Source organism: Pristiophorus japonicus, chromosome 14 (genome assembly GCF_044704955.1).
Source record: "Pristiophorus japonicus isolate sPriJap1 chromosome 14, sPriJap1.hap1, whole genome shotgun sequence".
Lineage (NCBI taxonomy): Eukaryota > Metazoa > Chordata > Chondrichthyes > Pristiophoridae > Pristiophorus > Pristiophorus japonicus.
The window spans coordinates 93,012,387-93,033,610 of NC_091990.1; the positions used below are offsets into that span (position 1 = coordinate 93,012,387).

The 21,224-nt window shown below is 42.7% G+C and overlaps 1 protein-coding gene across 9 annotated transcripts in view; it reads right to left on the reverse strand.

Moving 5' to 3' along the window:
* LOC139279984 (activating molecule in BECN1-regulated autophagy protein 1-like) overlaps positions 1–21,224 on the reverse strand; it is a 505,692-nt gene that overhangs the window by 152,580 nt on the left and 331,888 nt on the right. For all 9 annotated transcript variants that reach the window (XM_070899374.1, XM_070899373.1, XM_070899377.1 and 6 more), the window contains one exon: positions 10,785–10,973. In XM_070899374.1, coding sequence (XP_070755475.1) covers positions 10,785–10,973 — 189 coding nt within the window. The remainder of the gene's footprint in view (positions 1–10,784; positions 10,974–21,224) is intronic.

The window sequence follows — 21,224 nt, forward strand, 5'->3', positions numbered from 1 at the left end:
CACATGGATGAACTACAACAATTATACATCCCTGTAAAAATAAAACGGGGAAGGTGGCTCAACCGTGGCTAACAAGGGAAATTAGGGATAGTGTTAAATCCAAGGAAGAGGCATATAAATTGGCCAGAAAAAGCAGCAAACCTGAGGACTGGGAGAAATTTAGAATTCAGCAGAGGAGGACTAAGGGTTTAATTAGGAAGGGGAAAATAGAGTACGAGAGTAAGCTTGCAGGGAACATAAAAACCGATTGCAAAAGTTTCTATAGATATGTGAAAAGAAAAAGATTAGTGAAGAATAATGTAGGTCCCTTGCAGTCAGAATCAGGTGAATTCATAATGGGGAACAAGGAAATGGCAGACCAACTGAACAAATACTTTGGTTCTGTCTTCACTAAGGAAGACACGAATAACCTCCCAAAAATACGAGGGGACAGAGGGTCTAGCGGGAAGGAGGAACTGAGGGAAATCCTTATTAGTCAGGAAATGGTGTTAGGGAAATTGATGGGATTGAAGGCCGATAAATCTCCAGGGCCTGATAGTCTGCATCCCAGAGTACTTAAGGAAGTGGCCCTAGAAATAGTAGATGCATTGGTGGTCATTTTCCAACATTTCATGGACTCTGGATCAGTTCCTATGGATTGGAGGGTAGCTAATGTAACCCCACTTTTTAAAAAAGGAGGGAGAGAGATAATAGGGAATTATAGACCGGTTAACCTAACATCGGTAGGGAAAATGCTGGAATCAATTATTAAAGATGTAATAGCAGCACATTTGGAAAGCAGTGACAGGATCAGTCCAAGTCAACATGGATTTATGAAAGGGAAATCATGCTTGACAAATCTTCTAGAATTTTTTGAGGATGTAACGAGTAGAGTGGACAAGGGGGAGCCAGTGGATGTGGTGTATTTAGACTTTCAAAAGACTTTTGACAAGGTCCCTCACGAGATTAGTGTGCAAAATTAAGGCACATGGGATTGGGGGTAATGTATTGACGTGGATAGAGAACTGGTTGGCAGACAGGAAGCAAAGAGTGGGAATAAACGGTCCTTTTCAGAATGGCAGGCAGTGACTAGTGGGGTACTGCAAGGTTCTGTACTGGGACCCCATCTATTTACAATATATATTAATGATTTAGACGAAGGAATTGAATGTAATATCTCCAAGTTTGCAGATGACACTAAGCTGTGTGGCAGTGTGAGCTGTGAGGAGGATGCTCAGAGGCTGCAGGGTGACTTGGGCAGGTTAGGTGAGTGGGCAGATGCAGTATAATGTGGATAAATGTGAGGTTATCCACTTTGGTGGCAAAAACAGAAAGGCAGATTATCTGAATGGTGACAGATTAGTAAAAGGGGAGGTGCAACGAGACCTGGGTGTCATGGTACATCAGTCATTGAAAGTAGGCATGCAGGTACAGCAAGCAGTAAAGAAAGCAAATAGCCTGTTGGCCTTCATAGCGAGAGGATTTGAGTATAGGAGCAGGGAGGTCTTGCTGCAGTTGTTCAGGGCCTTGGCGAGATCACACCTTGAGTACTGTGTGTGCAGTTTTGGTCTCCTAATCTGAGGAAGGACATTGTTGCTATTGAGGGAGTGCAGCAAAGGTTCACCAGACCGATTCCCAGAATAGCAGGACTGACATATGAAGAAAGACTGGATCGACTAGGCTTATAGTGACTGAACTTTAGAAGAATGAGAGGATGTCTCATAGAAGCATATAAAATTCTGACGGGATTGAACAGGTTAGATGCAGGAAGAATGTTGGGGAAGTCCAGAACCAGGGGTCACAATCTAAGGATAAGGGGTAAGCCATCTAGGACCGAGATGAAGAGAAACTTCTTCACTCAGAGTTGTGAGCATGTGGAATTCTCTACCACAGAAAGTTGTTGAGTCCAGTTCGTTGGATATATTCAAAAGGGAGTGAGATGTGGCCCTTACGGCTAAAGGGATCAGGGAGTATGGAGAGAAGGCAGGAATGGGGTACTGAAGTTGCATGATCAGCCATGATCATAGTGAATGGTGGTGCAGGCCGAATGGCCTGCTCCTGCACCTATTTTCTATGTTTCTATTTACTACTTCTAATCACATGGAACAGTGGGTGCCTTTATATCACATGGACATTGGCAGGCCATAACCAACATAAAAAATATACAATAGGATATGTCCATGATGTGTCTCACTGTTGGCAATCAGAGCTTTCCACTGTGGATACTGAATGGAGGAAATGAAAATCCAGATTTACGTAGGATTACATAGGCTATATGGCACAGAAGCAGGTAATTCGGTCCAACCAGTCCATATGGTCCACACGAGCCTCTCCTCATCTTTCCTCAGCCAAATCTATCAGTATAACCCTCTATTCCCTTACCCCCCATATTCTTGTCTAGCCTTCCCATAAAGGCATCTATACGATTTGCTTCAACCTCTCCCTGTGGTAGCCAGTTCCACATTCTCAACACTCTTTGGGTGAAGAATTTTCTTCTGAATTCCCTATTGGATTTCTTGGTGACTATCTTGTATTGATGGCCTCTAGTTATGCTCTTCCCCCTAAGTGAAAACATTCTCTCTGCATCCATTCTATCAAAACCTTTCACCCCTCAGCCTTCTTTTTTCCAAGAAAAAGAGATCCAGTCTGTTCATCCTTTCCTGGTATGTATACCCTTGCATTTCTGGTATCATCCTTGTAAATCTTCTCTGCACCCTCTGCAGTGTCTCTATATCCTTCTTATAATATGGCGACCAGAACTGTACACAGTACTCTAAGTGTGGTCTAGCCACACAGTTCGATACAGGTTTCGCATAATTTTCCTACTTTTCAATTCTATACCAAATTTAGAAATTGTGCTTTTGATTCCAAAGTCTAAATCGTTAATATAAATTGTGAACAACAGTTGTCCCAGCACTGTTCCTTGTGGACCACTACACACCTTCTGCCACTGTAAATAGCTATCGTTTACCCCTAATCTCCGCTTTCTGTCTTGAAGCCAGCTAGCTATCCATTCTGCTTCTTATTCCATGAGTCTGCTTTCTCTGACATGTTCATCAGTCGATTATGAGGTACCTTATCGCAGGCCTTTTGAAAATTTAGATAATTATATCGACTGCATTACCAGTCTACTCTCTCTGTTACCTTTTCAAAAAATTCAATGAGGTCGGTCAAGCAAGACTTTCCCTTTTGAAATCTATACGGACTATATATTATTATATTTTTCGTTCCTCGATGTTCTTCTATTTTCTCTTTTATTAGGGATTCCATTATTTTTCCTACCACTGATGTTAAGCTATAATCCCCTGAACATGCTTTTTATCACCTTCCTTAAATATAGGTATTATGTTAGCTATTCGCCAATCCTCTGGCACATGTAGTAATGTCTCTGCTATCTCTTCCCTAGATTCTTTTAAAATGCGTGGAACCAATCCAGCCAGACCAAGGGTTTTATCGTCCTTGAGTTTGATTCGTTTATTTAATATATGCCCTCTTTTATTTTAAATGCACTTATCTCATTACTCATCTCATCATCCAATGTCTTGTCCATCGGTTCAATCTCCCTGGTAAATACTGAAGCAAAATAATGATTTAATATTTCTGCCATCTCTCTATTGTTACCTGTGGTATTATCCCATCAATCCCTTAATGGTCTTATTCCTATCCCAATCTTCCTTTGTTTATTGATGTGCCTGTAAAATATTTTACTATTTTGTTTTATGTTCCTTGATCATTTAATTTCATAGTTCCTCTTGCCTTTACCTTTGATGGTAAATCCTCAAGTAGCTGTCTCCGAGATGAAGACACAAAAAATTGGCATTTGCCTAGAGTAGGCAACAGATTTGGACCAATACAATTTCTAATAGAACAATCAGTGATTACTGGAATAGTTAATTACATATCCAAAACTGAATATTTATTAAATGTTTTATCAAGCATTCTACAAAACACGGATATACTTCTCTTCACAAAGTGCAAAGTGACCTTCACGAGTGCATTTCTTGCCGAACACACTACATCAGTTGTTTAGTGAATAAATTAAACTAATTATGTATGTGTGTCTCAGCTTTATGTTGCAAATGTCCTCAGTACTCCTCCCTAGAACAGGCATACATCATGCAATGATTAGCCACTCGCTAGATTTACATTTCTGCAGCTGTCAAATTTACTCCCTCCTCCCAGAAGGTGCCAATTCATGTCAAGCTATGGTTTTACTGGTGCGAGCAATCTTCAAGTATCACACAAGTGGCTATTCTTCTGGATGGCGAGCGTTGGAAGACTTTTGACCAGTGGACTCAAAACTGATCAGGAATCGAACTACGGTCCCTCCCAGTCCTCTTCGGATTCGTCCCACACCAGCTTTCCATTTTTCCATCAAGCCATCGGAACACCCAAAACTTTGGTCTTGATTATAAATAAATTAGATTAAATTAAATTAATGAGCCTGTGTTTGTCTTCCAATTATTGCCACTCTTGTCCAGCTTGGATAATTCTCGGATGAGAGCCAAAGAACTTGTGAAAAAATGCACAGAAAATCCTGTTCTCTCTCATCAGTGCCTCAAAGAAGAAACTACTTATAAAGCTTGTCTACTGAGCACAAGAGCTTACTATAGGTTATTCACTGTTGCCAAGTTGATGAGGGTAGAAAGTTAATGAGGGCAGTCAGGTTTTCTTTCAAAATTGCTTAGTTGATAAACCAGCTGCCATGCAGGAATCCAATGCAGGTTAATGATAAAAAAACAAATGATTTCATTTAGAAAGGTAAACTTGTCAGAATGATATGCCAGAATGCAGACTGATGGAAGAGGTTGTAGTAAATCCCTGCACTTTATACAGTTTGACCAAATGCTCAAAATCTTAAATGTACAGCTTACATTTTAATGCCATTTCAGTTGAACGGCTTCATTAAATGTCATAGATAAGGAGGATCATTGACATTGAATCAATTACATCATAATTTCAGTCCCAGGGAAGCAACATAAATTTAGTAATAAAACAGACGTGTGATTTTATAACCTTTGAATAGTGTTTTTTTTTTAAAAAGGAGTATATTAAGAATTCAAAATAACTATCCTTAGGGTTGGAAACATGTTCTTGTTCCATTACCACAGGTGGTACGAGGGAGAGGGCTACTCCTGCACTATGAGATAATATAACAGAATGTAATGTAATGTAATGAGAGGCACTTCATGAAACAGAAATAATTTTGGTTGGGCTTCACAAACTAGTTCTATTTTGTAGTCTTAAACATCAATGGTTACATAGCAACACCCAGCTAATATATGGTTTCAGAATACAAAAGATTTATTCACCAAAAGTTTTTTTTCTAATTTATAACCCAGCCAGAATTTATTTTTTTCAATTGTTTGGTTTTCTGTTCACAGAAACACAGAAGATCAAAACAATGAGGAATGATACAAAACTCACATTATATGTACACCAACTTTTACATTGGCATTAGTGTTAAAATGGAGGAAAATATGCTCAAATGCTGTTTTAGAAAACAGTGTCTGCTGCTCAGTTTCCAGGTACATAAACTAAACCAGCAGCCCATTTTAACAAATTCATAACCCTGCTATGTTTGCTGTTTAATAAAAAAAACCTGGCTTCAGCTTTCTTCTTGTTTTATATGACATGTGTTACATAAGAACATAAGAAATAGGAGCAGTGGTAGGCCATACGGCCCCTCGAGCTTGCTCCGCCATTTAATAAGATCGTAGCTGATCTGATCATGGACTCAGCTCCACTTTCCCACCCGCTCCCCATAACCCCTTATTGTTTAAGAAACTGTCTATTTCTGTCTTAAATTTATTCAATGTCCCAGCTTCCACAGCTCTCTGAGGTAGCGAATTCCACAGATTTACAACCCTCAGAAGAAATTTCTCCTCATCTCAGTTTTAAATGCGCGGCCCCTTATTCTAAGATTATGCCCTCTAGTTCTAGTCTCCCCCATCAATGGAAACATCCTCTCTGCATCCACCTTGTCAAGCCCCCTCATAATCTTATACGTTTCGATAAGATAACCACTCATTCTTCTGAATTTCAATGAGTAGAGGCTCAACCTCCTTAACCTTTCCTCATAAGTCAACCCACTCAAACCCGGAATCAACCTCGTGAAACTTCCCGGAACTGCCTCCAAAGCAAGTATATCCTTTCGTAAATATGGAAATCAAAACTGCACGCAGGTGTTCCAGGTGTGGCTTCACCAATAACCTGTATAGCTGTAGCATCAAGATGCAAAAGGTTCAATAATTAACTGGATAATAAAACTCTTTCGGCATCATTCGAAGAAAGTGCACCTGCCGCATCCATGGAATACTAATAATATTTTCCCCTTTACGAACACAGGAACAGGAGTAGGCCATTCAGCCCATTAACCCTGTTGTCCCATTCAATGAGATCATGGCTGATTTATATTTTAACTTAATTTACCCGCCCTTGCTCCATATTCCTTGATACCCTTACCGAACAAGTCTATCGATATATATGTATTCTATTTAATCGAAGCCTCCCCTCCTGGCTCCACCTTCCACCCCTTGCTCCACACAGACCGCCAAGATGGCGGTATAGCTCTCATCACTAAATCATATCTTGGTCTGTACCCCTACTCCTCCGACATGTTCAAAAGATGAGAAAGTCTTGCCTTATTCCACCCCTCTAACCTCGCATTCAAAATTCCCGTTCTCTACCGCCCATCCAAATATGATAAAAATGTTACCACATACACATCCTCACTGCTTTCCTCCTTCAGCCTCTGCATCGAGCAACTTCTCATCCTTGGTGAATTCAACCTCCATCCCAATTCATCATGCTCTCTCTCCTCTGAGTTCACTACCGTCCTGCCCTCTTCTTAATCTCTCCCTCCATGTAAATTCCTCATCCATATTCACGGCCATCCTCTTGACCTTGCAATCTCTCGTGGCCTTGCTATTCCAACCGTGTCAATAAAGATAAAGCCATCTCTGACCATTTCCTTGTATCGCTCTCGACCTACATCCCCCTTCCCCAATCCAAACATTCTTCCTTCTGCATCCGCCCCTGGAAAAAAAGTCTCTCCAAACTTTCTTAAAACTGCACTTACCAACTCAAAACTGTCCTCCTTTCACCATGACATTTCTGCAACTACCGATCTGCTCAACCACACCCTCACACCCACCTTTGATGCTCTAGTCCCTATTAAAAAGATTACTCTCTCCCTCGCTGGCCATTCCCCCTGGTACAGCCCTCATCTTTGCTCCCTCAAGTCAAAAGGGTGCAGATTTGAACGGATGTGACGGACAACTGGTTTAGCCATTCACTGCCAGATCTGGCTCGAACACAAAACGTTTTTTATTCATGTCTACAAAACTGCTCACTATTCCAGGATCTTTCCGGATTGCAAAAATAATCCCCTCTACTGCTATCCGTCTCCTTAAACCCCTCTCCTGTGTCTCTACCACAGTCACCTCCAACAAGTGAGAGAAGCTCATGCATTTTTTTGTCTCAAAGATTGAGACCATCCGATCAGCAGCCTCTGCGAGTTCCCTTCCTTCACCTAGCCCACAGGACCAAACTTCATCTGGGGCTCCCACCTGCCCCAGTGCAAAACTCACACCTTTCTCTAGTTTCCCTCTGATCTCCCCTCTTGATCTCTCCAAACTCATCTTATCCACGAGACCCACTTCCTGCTCTCTTGACCCTATTCCCACTAAACTGCTGCCCACCCAACTTCCTTTTTTGGCTCCCATGTTAGCCGACATTGTTAACACAGAGTCAGTTTCCACATGTACACTGACGACACCCAGCTCGACCTCGCTCCTCAGGTACTGTTCCCCTCCTCAAAAAAACAATCCTTGACCCCACTTTGCTTGCTCGCTATCACCCCATCTCCAACCTCCCTTTCCTGGCCAAAGTATTTGAACTTGTTGTCGCCTCCCAAATCCGTGACCATCTTTCCATTTAATGTTTGAATCCCCTTCAATCTAGTTTTCGCCCCAACCAACATACCGAATTGGCTCTCATTAAAGTCACAAATGATATCCTTTGTGAGTGTGACAAAGGTAAATATCCCTCCTCATCCTTCTGGACCTGTCTGCAGCCTTTAACACAGTTGAGCATCTGCAAATCTCCTGAAGGACAGGCACACCAACATTAGTGCCCTCGCCCAGGCTAACACTCCCAGCACTAAAGCATGGACCACACGCAATCAACTTCGCTGGGCAGCCACATAGTTCGCATGCCAGACACGAGACTCCCTACTCAATTGCTCTATACGGAGCTCCTACATGGAAAACGAGCCAAAGGTGGGCAGCAGAAACGTTACAAGGACACCCTCAACGCCTCCCTGGTAAAGTGCGACATCACCACTGACACCTGTGAGTCCCTGGCCGAAGACCGCCCTAGGTGGAAAAAGTGCATCCGGGAGGGCGTTGAGCTCTTCGAATCTCAACGCCGCAAACGTGACGAGGTCAGGCGCAGGCAGCGGAAGGAGCATGCGACAAATCAGTCCCACCGCCCCTTCCCCCGACGAACGTCCGTCCCATCTGTGACAGGGTCTGTGGTTCTCGTATTGGGCTGTTCAGCCACCAAAGGACTCACTTTAGGAGTGGAATCGAGGGATTCCGAGGGACTGTCTATGATGAGTGAGCATTCCATCCTCCTGCAACGTCTCCCCACCAACGTCCAGCTAGGTGGGACAGCACTCGCCTGGTTCCATTCTTATCTATCTAATCGTAACTAGTAAATCTCCGGCAGTGGCTTCTCTCTCCACTCCCACATCGTTACCTCTGGTGTCCCCCAAGGATCTGTCCTTGGCTCCCTCTCATTTCTCATCTGTCCCTTGGTGATATTATCCGAAAACACAGAGTCAGTTTCCACATGTACGCTGACGACACCCAGCTCGACCTCTCCACCACTTCTCTCGACCCCTGCTTGGTATCTAAATTGTCAGATTGCTTGTCCAACATCTAGTACTGGATGAGCAGAAATTTTCTCCAATTAAATATTGGGAAGACCGAAGCCATTATCTTTGGTCCCCGCCACAAACTGCGTTCTCTAACCACTGACTCCATCCCTCTCCCGAGCATCAATCTGAGGGTGAACAAGACTGTTCGCAACCTAGCTGTCATATTTGATCCTGAAATGAGATTCCAGCCACATAGCCGCGGCATAACTAAAACCGCCTTTTTCCACCTCCATAACATTGCCCGCCTCAGCCCCTGCTTCAGCTCTTCTGCTGCTGAAACCCTCATTTGTGCCTTTGTTACTTCGAGACTTGACTACTCCAACGCACTCCTGGCCGGCCTTCCATATTCTACACGAGGTAAACTTGAGGTCATCCAAAACTCAGCAGCCCGCGTACTAACTCACACCAACTCACGATCACCCATCACCCCTGTGCTTTCTGACCTAAATTGGCTCCCGGTTAAACAATGCCTCGATTTCAAAGTTCTCATCCTTGTTTACAAGTCGCTCCATGGACTTGCCCCCCCTATCTCTGTAATCTTTTTCAGCCGCACAACCCCACAAGATGTCTGCGCTCCTCAAATTCTGGCCTCTTGAACATCCCTCATTGTAACTGCTCAACAATCAGTGGCCGTGCCTTCAGCTGTTTGGGCCCTAAGCTTTGGAACTCAACCTCCCGCCTCTCTTTCCTCCTTTAAGACGCTCCTTAAAACCTATCTCTTTAAACAAGCTTTTGGTCATCTGCCTTAATTTCTTCTGTGGCTTGATGCCAAATGTATCTGTTTTGTCTTGTAACACTGTTGTGAAGTGCCTTGGGACGTTTTACTACGTTAAAGGCACTATATAAATAAAAATTATCATTTTGAGTCTTGAAAATTTCATGACCCAGCACCCACAGCCTTTTGGGAGAATGAGTTCCAGATTTCTATTACACTTTGAATAAAAAAGTGCTTCCTTATGAGACTCCTAAATGGCCTTCCTCTAATTTTAAGATGCCCTTTTGTTCTGGATTCCCTCATCAGAGGAATTGTTTGTGTGTGTCTATTCTACTAAATCATTTTAAAAACACAACTTTTGCCCCAACATTCATCTTGTCATGAGGGAGACTGCCAATCAGTGCCAAATTTGGGACAGTTTAATGCAGTGAGTCCATGTTCATGGGAACTGGATTAAGACTACACAAAGTCATTTCACCACAAAGCTCTTGCAGCCAGTGAAGGTGAAAGGCTGGTAATAGAATGCTGGAAATGCAAGCACAGAAAGAGCCCATATGGCTCTTCATGTCTGCACCACTTTTTCTCCACATGACCCATCTAGTCTAATCTCACTCTCCTGCTCGCTCTTCATAAGCTTTAATATTGCTCTTTTTGAAACCACTGTTATTGACTCTGCTTCACAAATGGCTTGTGGCAAATAATTTTACATTCAAATCATCCTCTGCATCAAGAATTTTTTCTAACTCACCCATTTCATTCTTGTGATTATCTTGAATGTGTGCGCTCTCGTTACTGTCTCGACAATGAATAGAAGCAATTTATCACCATTTATCTTATCATAACCCTTCATAATCTGGAAGACCTCTATTAGGTAACCCCTTAAAAGCTCTGACTTCTTTTCATAAATATAGCTCCATTACTCGAGCAAATATTTTCTGCTATAGCCTCCCACAATGGGGTATCCAAACCCCAACACCATCAATCCCATCAAACCCCATAGTTATATTTTGAAATTTGTAGACCATTGTCAAATGTCTGTCGTAAGTGGCAAAGATAATTTATTTTCATCAAGTACGGAAACTTCATTTTAACTCTGGCCAGAAGAGAAAGAAAGGACCAATGTTGTATTCTTTGCAATAAACTTACCAAATCGCTTAGTGTACAGCATTTCCCCCAGGTTATGCGGAGCAAGGGAATAGACTGCTAAGATGCCTTCATCTGGAAATCCACGCTGACTGCTGGGAATGAATGCAGCCAAAAGCTGTCCATCTGCTGAAATATCACAGCTTGCATCATTGTAGATTTTGCAGTTTTGGACTAGGACATTGACCGAAGCTGAAAATCAGGATAAACAAAGAAAGACAAAAGACTTATTTGTCAAATAATTTTAAGCCAAAAACAAGTAAAAACTTGTTTTGTTTTTTTAAAGTTTGTACATATATACTTAATTTTTATGACACTTTAAATCTTCAAATTAAAGTCTTGTAAATCCAAAAAATAGACCAGAAGGAACATAATGGTTTCTGCATATGTTAATACCCTAAATATCACTATTATATACAATCTGAACAGGAGTAATTTCCTTTAAATTTTCATCCAAGTATCTAAAATGCAGAACATTTAAGAAAGCATATAATGTTAATATTCTCGAAATAAAGTTTGTGCTGCTATCGTGTTAGGACTTAGATGTGTTGGCATCCATCAAGAAAATGTGAGTGCTGAGGGATGGTATTGTTTCTGGTCAGACTTACCATCAACTCCTTGCAGGTAAGGTATAGCAAAACATTGATGCAGAGCAAAGCTCCTTCTGTTCTGCCCAAACAATTTCCTTAATTCCAACCTGAGGTGTAACTTGGCCTATTGTACCAGTGTGACTGCCAATTCCCTTATCACGAATACATGTACTAGATATTAGGGAGAATACCATATTGTTGTCTATTAAAAGTTAGACTGTGAGCAATTTGTGAATGTGTACCTAGCTGTGCCACCCAGCAATTTCATTGCAATTTAATCTAAAAAAAAGTCATTTGAACAAACTTGTCAATGCAAACTTTCTCTTGGAGCCACTGGAATTCTATTATGACTGGAAGAAAGGAGCTAGATTTTACTAATGTGCGCTCTGATAAGTAATTTTACCAACCTCCACAAATCTGTATTGAGGCTCGACTTAATCTAATTTTCTGGATCACATTGGTTTGTTCAAACATAATGTAGTTATATTTGTTGGAGGTGGATAAGGAGGGCAAAATGCTTGACTGAAGGACTCAACGCCGTTGGTCCCATCCTTCATTTAGCCAGTTTACCAAAGCGGAATCGGTTACACCAGTGAATGGTGCCAGTATGGTGGGATGTGAATTAACACTGGTAATCTGCACAGAGTGCCGAATCTCAGCCATATCACTATAGGGAAGCACCAAGTGGACGTCAAGCACTTCTCCGCAGGGCAGCATGGTTAAATTATCACAAGCCAGTTTTAGTGTGGCACGATGGGATTCCCACCTGTCTTTTCAGCTGTAGAAAATTTGGAATTGATGAAAAAAAACATATCAATTAGCCTGCAGGCCTAGTCTCAATCCAGAAAGAGCACAAACTTGGAATGCATTATTGCTCAATTAAAGAAATGCACTTCATTACCAGCTTAAGGTTAATTCCGTTGTCACATATTATATCGCAGAGAGATACCAAGATACTATTTAAGTGCCTTGGGATGTTTTATTACGTTACAGGCGCTATGTAAATAAAACATTATTTATTATACAAACAAGGCATTCTTAAAGTGCACAGTGATGATACATAGTACATATTGCAAATCTAGTACTTGATTAAAGAAACCACATTTACAATACCGACTGACCAGCCAAATGCAAAAATATCCGTATTTTCTTGAGAATATACTTTACATTTTAAGTTCACAGCCAATAACTGAAGCAAGCAGAATACCAAACAACAGTTATGTTTAAAAAGGATTAAAAGAGCAAATTACAATTTTTCAGTCTGATGCATGAAATGACATTCCAGTTAGTGGTCAGTATGGTTCAATAAAAAGCATTCTATTGGTGCTATGGCAAGGAGACTGAGAACTAGTTGCCTGAAAACAAAAGGATGATGCCAGTTGTATCCATTTTGAAAACAACTTTTAAGCTGTTGCCATATTTTTGGTTAACAAAAACTGTCAAAAATATTAATACATTGTATATAATACATATTACACAATGGCACTGCTGTACTCAAACATCTGGGAAATGTAAAACTCTTATGATACAGCAGGACAACATACCAGCAACCAGAAAGTTAACACATTAAGTAAGGATCTGTTTCACTAATAACAAACCATGTGAAACAACTTCGTTTTTACTCACGTTTGATGTCTCCACATAGAAATATTCCCAAACTAGTATGCCAATGGTGTTTTACAACTGGTCACTAGCAATTCACTTTAAATTATTCTCTGACTGATCATTTCTCCTGTGCAAAAGCATCCATCACTGACACTATTAGAAAGTAACAGTGTAAAACTGAGGAAACAAAACCAGGTCTATAGGGCCCAAGTTTGCCCCCGTGAGCTGCGCCAACTTTTTAGAACAAAAACCGCACCAAAAAGTTATCTTGCTATTCTCCCCACAGCTGAAATGATGAAGGCCCTCGGCGAAGCGCAGCACAAGGGGTGGAGCCTGGTCCCGGCGCTGAAAACAGTGCCAGGACTTCTGCACATGCGCACTAGAGTGTGCGCGCATGTGCAGTAGCTCCTCGCCCACGAATCTGTGCAGGCTGTGTTGGAGGGGCCCGAAGCACGCTGTCCCTAGTCCAGCTGAATGGGCTCCCCGCCGTGACCTGCGAGAACAGTGCCTGTCACATTCAGCCGGGAGTACTAAAAAGAACAAAGTCTGGAATAAATGGGGTCAAGTTTTGGCCTGAGTTGCTCCTGTTTTTTTGGAGCAACTGGTTTAGAATGGAGTATCTTAGAAATTGCAATTCTCGGCATTTAGTTTGCTCCAGTTCTAGTCAGTTAAAGCAGTTTCAGTTTGGAACAGATTTTTTTTTTCCCAAAAGGGAGCGTGTCCAGCCACTTACGCCCATTTTGAAAGTTTAGGCAGTGAAAACATACTCCAAACTAACTTAGAATGAAGTTTAGATTTTTGTACGCTCAGAAAAACCTTGTCTACACTTAGAAAATCAGGCGTAGGTTACAAATCAGGCGTACGGAATGGGGGGGGGGGGGTTAAAGGGAAGTTTACAAACATTAAACACTTCAGTTTTACAAATAAAGAGCCATCATCAATAATAAATACATCAATAAATCAACCAATAAATCAATCAAAAAAAATTAATAAGAAATTAAAAAATGTTTTTTAAAAAATCAATAAATAAAACATTTTCTACTTACCGACTGCAGCACCGGGAGACCTCCAACAGCATGCTGGGACGGCCCCTGCCCACCGCCAGTGTGTCTCTGTCAGTGTCTCTATCTCTCTGTCTGTCAGTGTCTGTGTTTCTGACAGCAAAAGGAGGGGGGGGAAGGAGAGAAGGGAGGGGGGGAAAGAGAGAAGGGGGGAGAGAGAAGGGGGGAGAAAGGAGGGAGGGAAGGGGGAAGAGAGAGAGAGAGAGAGAGAGAGAGAGAGAGAGAGAGAGAGAGAGAGGGAAAAAGAGAGAGAGAGAGAAAGAAAGAAAGAAAGGAGAGAAGGAGAGGGAGGCTGAACGAGCTGGGCCCAAGACTTCGGGCTGGGCCTGCCCCCAGCACCTGATTTAGGTGGCGTCGGGTCCGGGGTCGGAGGTCGGGGGGGGGGGAGTCAGGAGCGGAGGTCGAGTCTGGGGGGGAGTGGGGGGAGCGGGAGTCAAGTCGGGTCGGGAGGAAGCAGGAGCTGGGCGTGGGAGGCAGCTTTATCCATGCCCCCCAGTGAGGCCATTAGGCCAGGGCTAAGGGCTGCGTACTTCGGGCCCCTCCCACACAGTTTTGGGCGCCTGGAGCTACTGCACATGCGCGCCCACTGTCGTGCGCATTTGCAGAGGTCCCGGCACGGTTTTCAGCGCAGGGACCTGGCTGCACCCCCCACAGCTCGTGCTGTGCCGCGCCCAGCTCCAGAGGACCTGCAAGGAGCCGGAGAATAGGTACGTTTTTTTTAGGCGCACTTTCTGGCGCGAAAAACTGGCGTCCAGGACTGGACTGCGCTGTTCTAGGTGTGGCCTGAAACTTTGGCCCAATGAGTTTAAAGTAAGTTTCAGAAGAGAAAATGATTGAAGGGTATGGGGAAAAGCTGGGTTTCTGGGGTTGAGATTATTTAAAAATGGATGGGGTTGTTCCTAAACATGTGTCTGTTCTCCCCCACCCCATGGAGTCGTGTGTTTTTGCATTAATTTCTGAAGAAGCAATTACAATGAGCTTTCTCAGTGGCTCAGCCATTTGGAGGTTTACAATGACAAAGCTAAAAATAATTGTTGTGCACACAGCTTCAAATAATTTGATAAACTATACAAAAATCACTTGAGGGAGTAAAAATCCTGTGTTACTGGATGTTTTAAACTAATTTATGCAGCATTTATCTCCACCTACCTGTTGCATATAGATTTGTGTTAGTTTACCTAGGATTCTGTAAAAGCAATCAATATGGTAAAGGAGGGGCAGTTCTGAAACACGCCTGATTTATCAATGCACGAAGCAGTAAGCTTGTAATCCAAGATGTACGTTCGGAGGAACTGGCTGAGGTAGTCGGTTGTGATTAGGTATGTCAACAGTTAATTAGCAAATTTACTGCATCAAAAAATAGTTATGGTGTGGGATGGTGTAATCAGTTTCGAAACATTATAGTGAGAAGGAGGCTGAATGGCCGGGCTCAAGACCTCGGGCTGGATTTACAGGTAGGTGGCGTCGGGTCTCGGGAGGTCCGGGGGGGGTGGAGGGGTGGGGGTAGAGAGTCGCGGAGGTCCGGGGAGGGGAAGAGAGCGAGGTTCAGGTCGGGTGGGAGGAGCCTTATTCATGCAGCCCCAGTGAGGCCATTCGGCCAGGGCTAGGGGCTGTGTGCTTCGGGCCCCTCCTACAGTTTTGGGCGCCTGGAGCTACTGCACATGCGCGCCCACTGTAGCGCGCATGTGCAGAGGTCCCGGCACTGTTTTCAGCGCAGGGACCTGGCTCCGCCCCCTACAGCTCATGCTGCGCCGCACCCAGCTCCAAAGGAGCTGCAGGGAGCCGGAGAATAAGTAAGTTTTTTTTAGGTGCACTTTCTGGCGCGAAAAACAGGTGTCCAGGTCCGGGCTGCGCGATAGTTCCAGCATATTGATTCAGCAACTTGTTTTGACACTTGAACTGCCTCAGGAGGACGATAACTGACAAAAATGGCTACCTGACTGTTGAATACTTCAATATTTCTCAAAGAGGAGGCTGGGAAGTTGAATCCTTAAATTTCCAGAGTGCATAATGCTTGGCAACACAGTTAGTCAGCACACTAAACACAAAATTATCAATAATCAATCTCATCTATTGGCACAAAGACTCCAACAGCTTCTGCATGAGAATCAGACGGTTGTGCTTACTACCAATGTCTTGCCACCCCTCATTGCAACTACCAATTGGTTGTTGCAGTCCCTTCCCATTTCTTGACATACAGGCAGGTGAGTGATTACTTACATACTTCAGCAGTGCCGACAGAACTTCATACTTCATTCATTCAAACAAGGAAAAGCTGTGGCTCAGTAGATCTAAAATTTTCACTGCCAAGGTGTAATGCTTTACACTGATGAAATCATACAATCACAGATTGGTTACAGCACGGAAGGAGGCCATTCGACCAATCGAGCCCTTGCAAGCTCTCTGCAAGAGCACTTCAGCGAGTACCACTCCCCTGCCCTTTCCCCAAAGCCCTGCAAATTATTTTCTTTCCGGTACTTCTCCAATTCCCTTTTGAAAGCCATGATTGAATTTGCCTCCACCAACCTTTCAGGCAGTGCATTCCAGATCCTAACCACTCGCTGCGTAAAAAAGTTTTTCCTCCCGTCGCCTTTGGTTCTTCTGCCAATCACCTTAAATCTGTGTCCTCTGGTTCTCGACCCTTCCACCAATGGGATCAGCTTCTCTCTCTCTACTATCTAGACCCCTCACGATTTTGAACACCTCCACAAATCTCCTCTCAACATTTGCTGTTCCAAGGAGAACAACCCCAGCTTCTCCAGTCTATCCACGTAACTGAACTACCTCATCCCTGGAACTATTCTTGTAAATCTTTTCTGCACCCTCTCTAAGGCCTTCACATCCTTCCTAAAGTGCAGTGCCCAGAATTGGACACAGTACTCCAGTTGAGGCCAAACCAGTGTTTTATAAAGGTTCATCATAACTTCCTTGCTTTTGTACTCTATGCCTCTATTTATGAAGCCCAGGATCCTGTATGCTTTTTTAAAAAACTGTTTTCTCAACCAGCCCTGCCACCTTCATCAATTTATGCATGTATACACTCAGGTTTCTCTGTTCATGCATCCCCTAGTTTATATTGCCTCTCCTCGTTCTTCCGACCAAAATCTATCACTTAGCACTTTTCTGCGTTAAATTTCATGTGCCACGTGTCCGCCCATTCCATCAACCTGTCGATGTCCTCTTGCAGTCTATCACTATCCTCCTCACTGTTCACTATACTTTCAAGTTTTGTTTCATCTGCTCATTTTGAAATTGTGCCCCGTCATTGCTCCAAGTCATTGACATTTAAAGAAAAGCACTCTCTTTTTTGGGCTCATCAGTTAATCAACTTATTCAGAACAAGAGGCTGGTGAGACAACCATTTCCCAGACTTCTGCTGGTTAAATGCAAAAGGGCAACCTATATTGAATTATCCTCCAATTTGCTTTCTACCCTATGTAAAATTACCCAGCACTGACAGCTGGGCCAAGACTGAAGAACCAAATCCGTGACCATATTGTAACATAATTGGTTCGGCAACTTTTGCATCATAGGACTGCCTTTGAAAGACTCGAGCTGATCAGAATGACAGTCGAAATTGTAGCTATACAAATCAGGACTGCCTTTCTCCTCCCCTCGAAAATATTTTAATTTCTCAACAAGAAAGATGGGAAAGTCAATCCTAAGCCTTTAGTGCAATTATTACCTTCTCCTCTTCAGGCTAGTTGTACATTTAAAGCAGTATTTCAATCAGTTTTTAAAGACTGTTAATTTATTACTGATGACAAAGATTAGCAAATATTTGTATGCATTTCTCATCCGACTGGAATCATAAGCTGTCTCTGTTGACAGTCAGAGGAAATTATAAGTCAGATCAACATGCACGTTTCAATGCAGACTACGGTGTTCAATGAAAGTGATCAATACAGAACTATAAAGCAAAAGTCTGCTAGTAACATTTGAGAAATGCTTTTAGCCATTACCCAAACGAGAACATTGCCCTTTGGGAAAGCTCCAACTTATCAGGACAGATTTTTAGCAAATAATGTATTAACCCAATGGGCTTTACATGACTGAAGCTGGGCAAGGGGCTGGAGGGAAGTAATTTCCATTTGACTGCATTGTATGCAGGGCATGGCTGCATCGCAGGGCACATGGTCAGTTTACGACGACCAATGGTAGATCATGGTTCTATGAAAAGCCAATAATCATGACAATAATTAAAGTTGGGAGAGGCTATAATTCCAAATTCAAGTAGATTGGAACCAGAGGGGTGCTAAATAAATAAAATGAATGTGTTGGGGGGAGAGAGAGAGAGAGAGAAAAACGAAAAATAAAATGAGCAAGTTTGAGAATTTAAAATGGCTTTTGGTTTCTTTTCTACATACCATGCTTGTGGTTAACGCCAACCATACTTCAGGAAAGCAGCATACAGAAACAGGAGGCAATATTTCCTGTTGGCCCAACCAACCATTTAATTGATAATTTTATTACCCTTACAACCATTAAGGAGAAAAAATACAACTGTATAATATTACTGGGATATTTTATTAGAAAATGACCCCTGGGAGCAGTAAATGAATGTTTATCTGTAGCTGAGTAGTTGTTATTGCTTTGTGCCGTGCTACTGGAATGTAAATTACAGCTGGTCATATCAAGCACTTCAATTAACTGGATTCCTGCAACACTACAGTGAACATTACACACAGAATACAGATGGAAATTAATATTCTCAGCCACTTCAGAAAAGAGATTGATAGAATAGCAATTCCATAGTACAACACAAATTATATCTGAAAATAAACAAAACCATAAAGACAAAGAATAAGCAATGTAGTAATCTGTGTACAATCACCAGGGTGATAGGCTTTTTAAAAATACAGTCCTGCACAATTATACACAGCCAGGACTTTAGAACAGGCCATGGGTAAAAATATAATTTATCGGACAACATAGCGCTTCAGATTACTGAATCATTCCTTTTCAACCTGCTTTTAAATTTGCCTCAGAAGTGCCAACACAAAGGGCCTATGCACCCAACAGTGATCCCAATGTAAACTTGCCTGATTTGCTAAAGCAGCCATTGAAAAGATGAGGTAAATAAAATTAGGCTTTTAATTATTAGCTTGTTATGAATTCTTTGATCTTCTCAATTTATTTGTCCTCTTTCTTCTCCTAAAGATGGTGTCCCATACCGACACACAAGTCCATGGAAAACCTTCGCTCCTTTGCCAAAATGACCATTCTTCATGGATTGAAGCAAGCCAGTGGTTGTCAGCAAAGCAATTGATGGGGACATAACTGGTGAACCCACTGGCAGAGGGGGCAATCTATAACTACCAGGTAAATGTTACAGGTAAATATTTAATTTCATCTACGTAAAACTTAAACTAAATCTAGTAATTAGTTAAAAACAAATTTACGAGCTAAATTAATTAAATACATATATTTTAATTAACTAAATAAATAAAACAAGGTTACAAAGGGATGGCAGTGCAGGTGGTGTGCCATAAATGCAGCACATGAAAGTTTGTGGAGAGTACTGTGGTTCCATACGACCACGTCTGCAATAAGTGTCTGCATCTTGAACTTCAGCTCAGAATTTTTGAGCTGGAATCCGAGGTGCAGACACTGCAGGGGATAAGGGAGGGGGAGTGTTATCCAGACACTTTGATCCAGGAGGCAGGCACACCCATTAGGTTAGGAAGTGGTACAAGTCTGGTTAGTGGTCAGGGACAGGAGGGTGTAACTGCAACTCAGACAGGTAAGGGGACTCTCGGTGCAGTGCTGGAGGAGCTTCGGCCTTTTCCCTTATCCAACAGGCATGAGCTTTTTGCTGCCGATGTGGAGGGGGGCAAAATCTGCAGGGTAGATGAGCATACTGACCAAGGCATCATCACTACAGAAGATTTTTTAAATCCTGGTCAGTGCAGCCCGGAGCCATAAGGGAACACAAATGTACTAAAAAAGCATCAAAAATGAAAATCATTACTGATTTAAAATTAGTATTTTAATTGGCCCACCATAACTCTTGTTCGACAGATACTTCATTCCAAACTATATGTTTTAGTTTAATTAAAATTGAAGTCGATGGGAATCAGGGGGAAAACACCCCACTGGCTGGAGTCACACCTAGCACAAAGGAAGATGGTTGTGGTTGTTGGAAGCCAATCATTTCAGCCCCAGTACATCGCTGCAGGGGTTCCTAAGGGCAATATCCTAGGCCCAATTATATTCAGCACCTTTCCTCCATCATAAGGTAAGAAGTGGGGATGTCTGTTGATAATTGCAGTGTTCAGTTCCATTCGCAACTCCTCAGATGATGAAGCAGTCTATGCTCACATGCAGTAAGCCCTTGACAACATTCAGGCTCGGGCTGATAAGGGCAAGTAACATTCGTGCCACACAAGAGCCAGGCAATGACCATCTCCAACAAGAGAGTCTAATCATCCCCCTTGACATTAATACCATCGCCAAATGCCGCACCATCAACATTCTGGTGGGTCACCATTGACCAGAAAGTTAACTGGACCATTCATGTAAATACTGTGGCTATAAGAGCAGGTCAGAGGCTGGGTTTTACACAGCGAGTACCTCATCTCCTGACCAATGTTTCCTCTAATCTTTTATCGTAGGTGGTCACTTTAACTGGTTGCTCGGCCTATTCAAATTTTCTCGCACGCGTGATTTCTTCAACTAAAAACCAATTAGCGACCTGCACAGGATCTCCAGACCGCTGTGCAGTTGCACAGATTAGCGGGAACGTTACCCCTCACTCCCCAAAGCCTTTCCACCATCTACAAAGCACAAGTCAGGAGTGTGATGGAATACTCTCCACTTGTCAACACTTTAAACATCATCTGGGACAAAACAGTCAGCTTGATTGGCACTCCATCGACCACCTCAAACATTTATTCCCTCCACTATAGGTGCACCGTGGCTGCAGTGTGTAGCATCGACAGGATGCACTGCAGCAATTCGCCAGGGCTTGTTCGACAGCACCTCCCAAACCCGCAACCTCTACTGCCAAGAACAGTAGTGGGGAAAATACGGCCTGTGGGCTGTATCCAGCTTGCCAGTTCATTCTATCCTGCCTACTGGATAAGACAGAAATAGAGCTTAAGCCGCACAATAGTCTGAGTCGAGGCACGGCTTCTCATCTTGATGACTCTTTTACCGAAGGTAGAGTTATCAAGATGAGTTTTTCC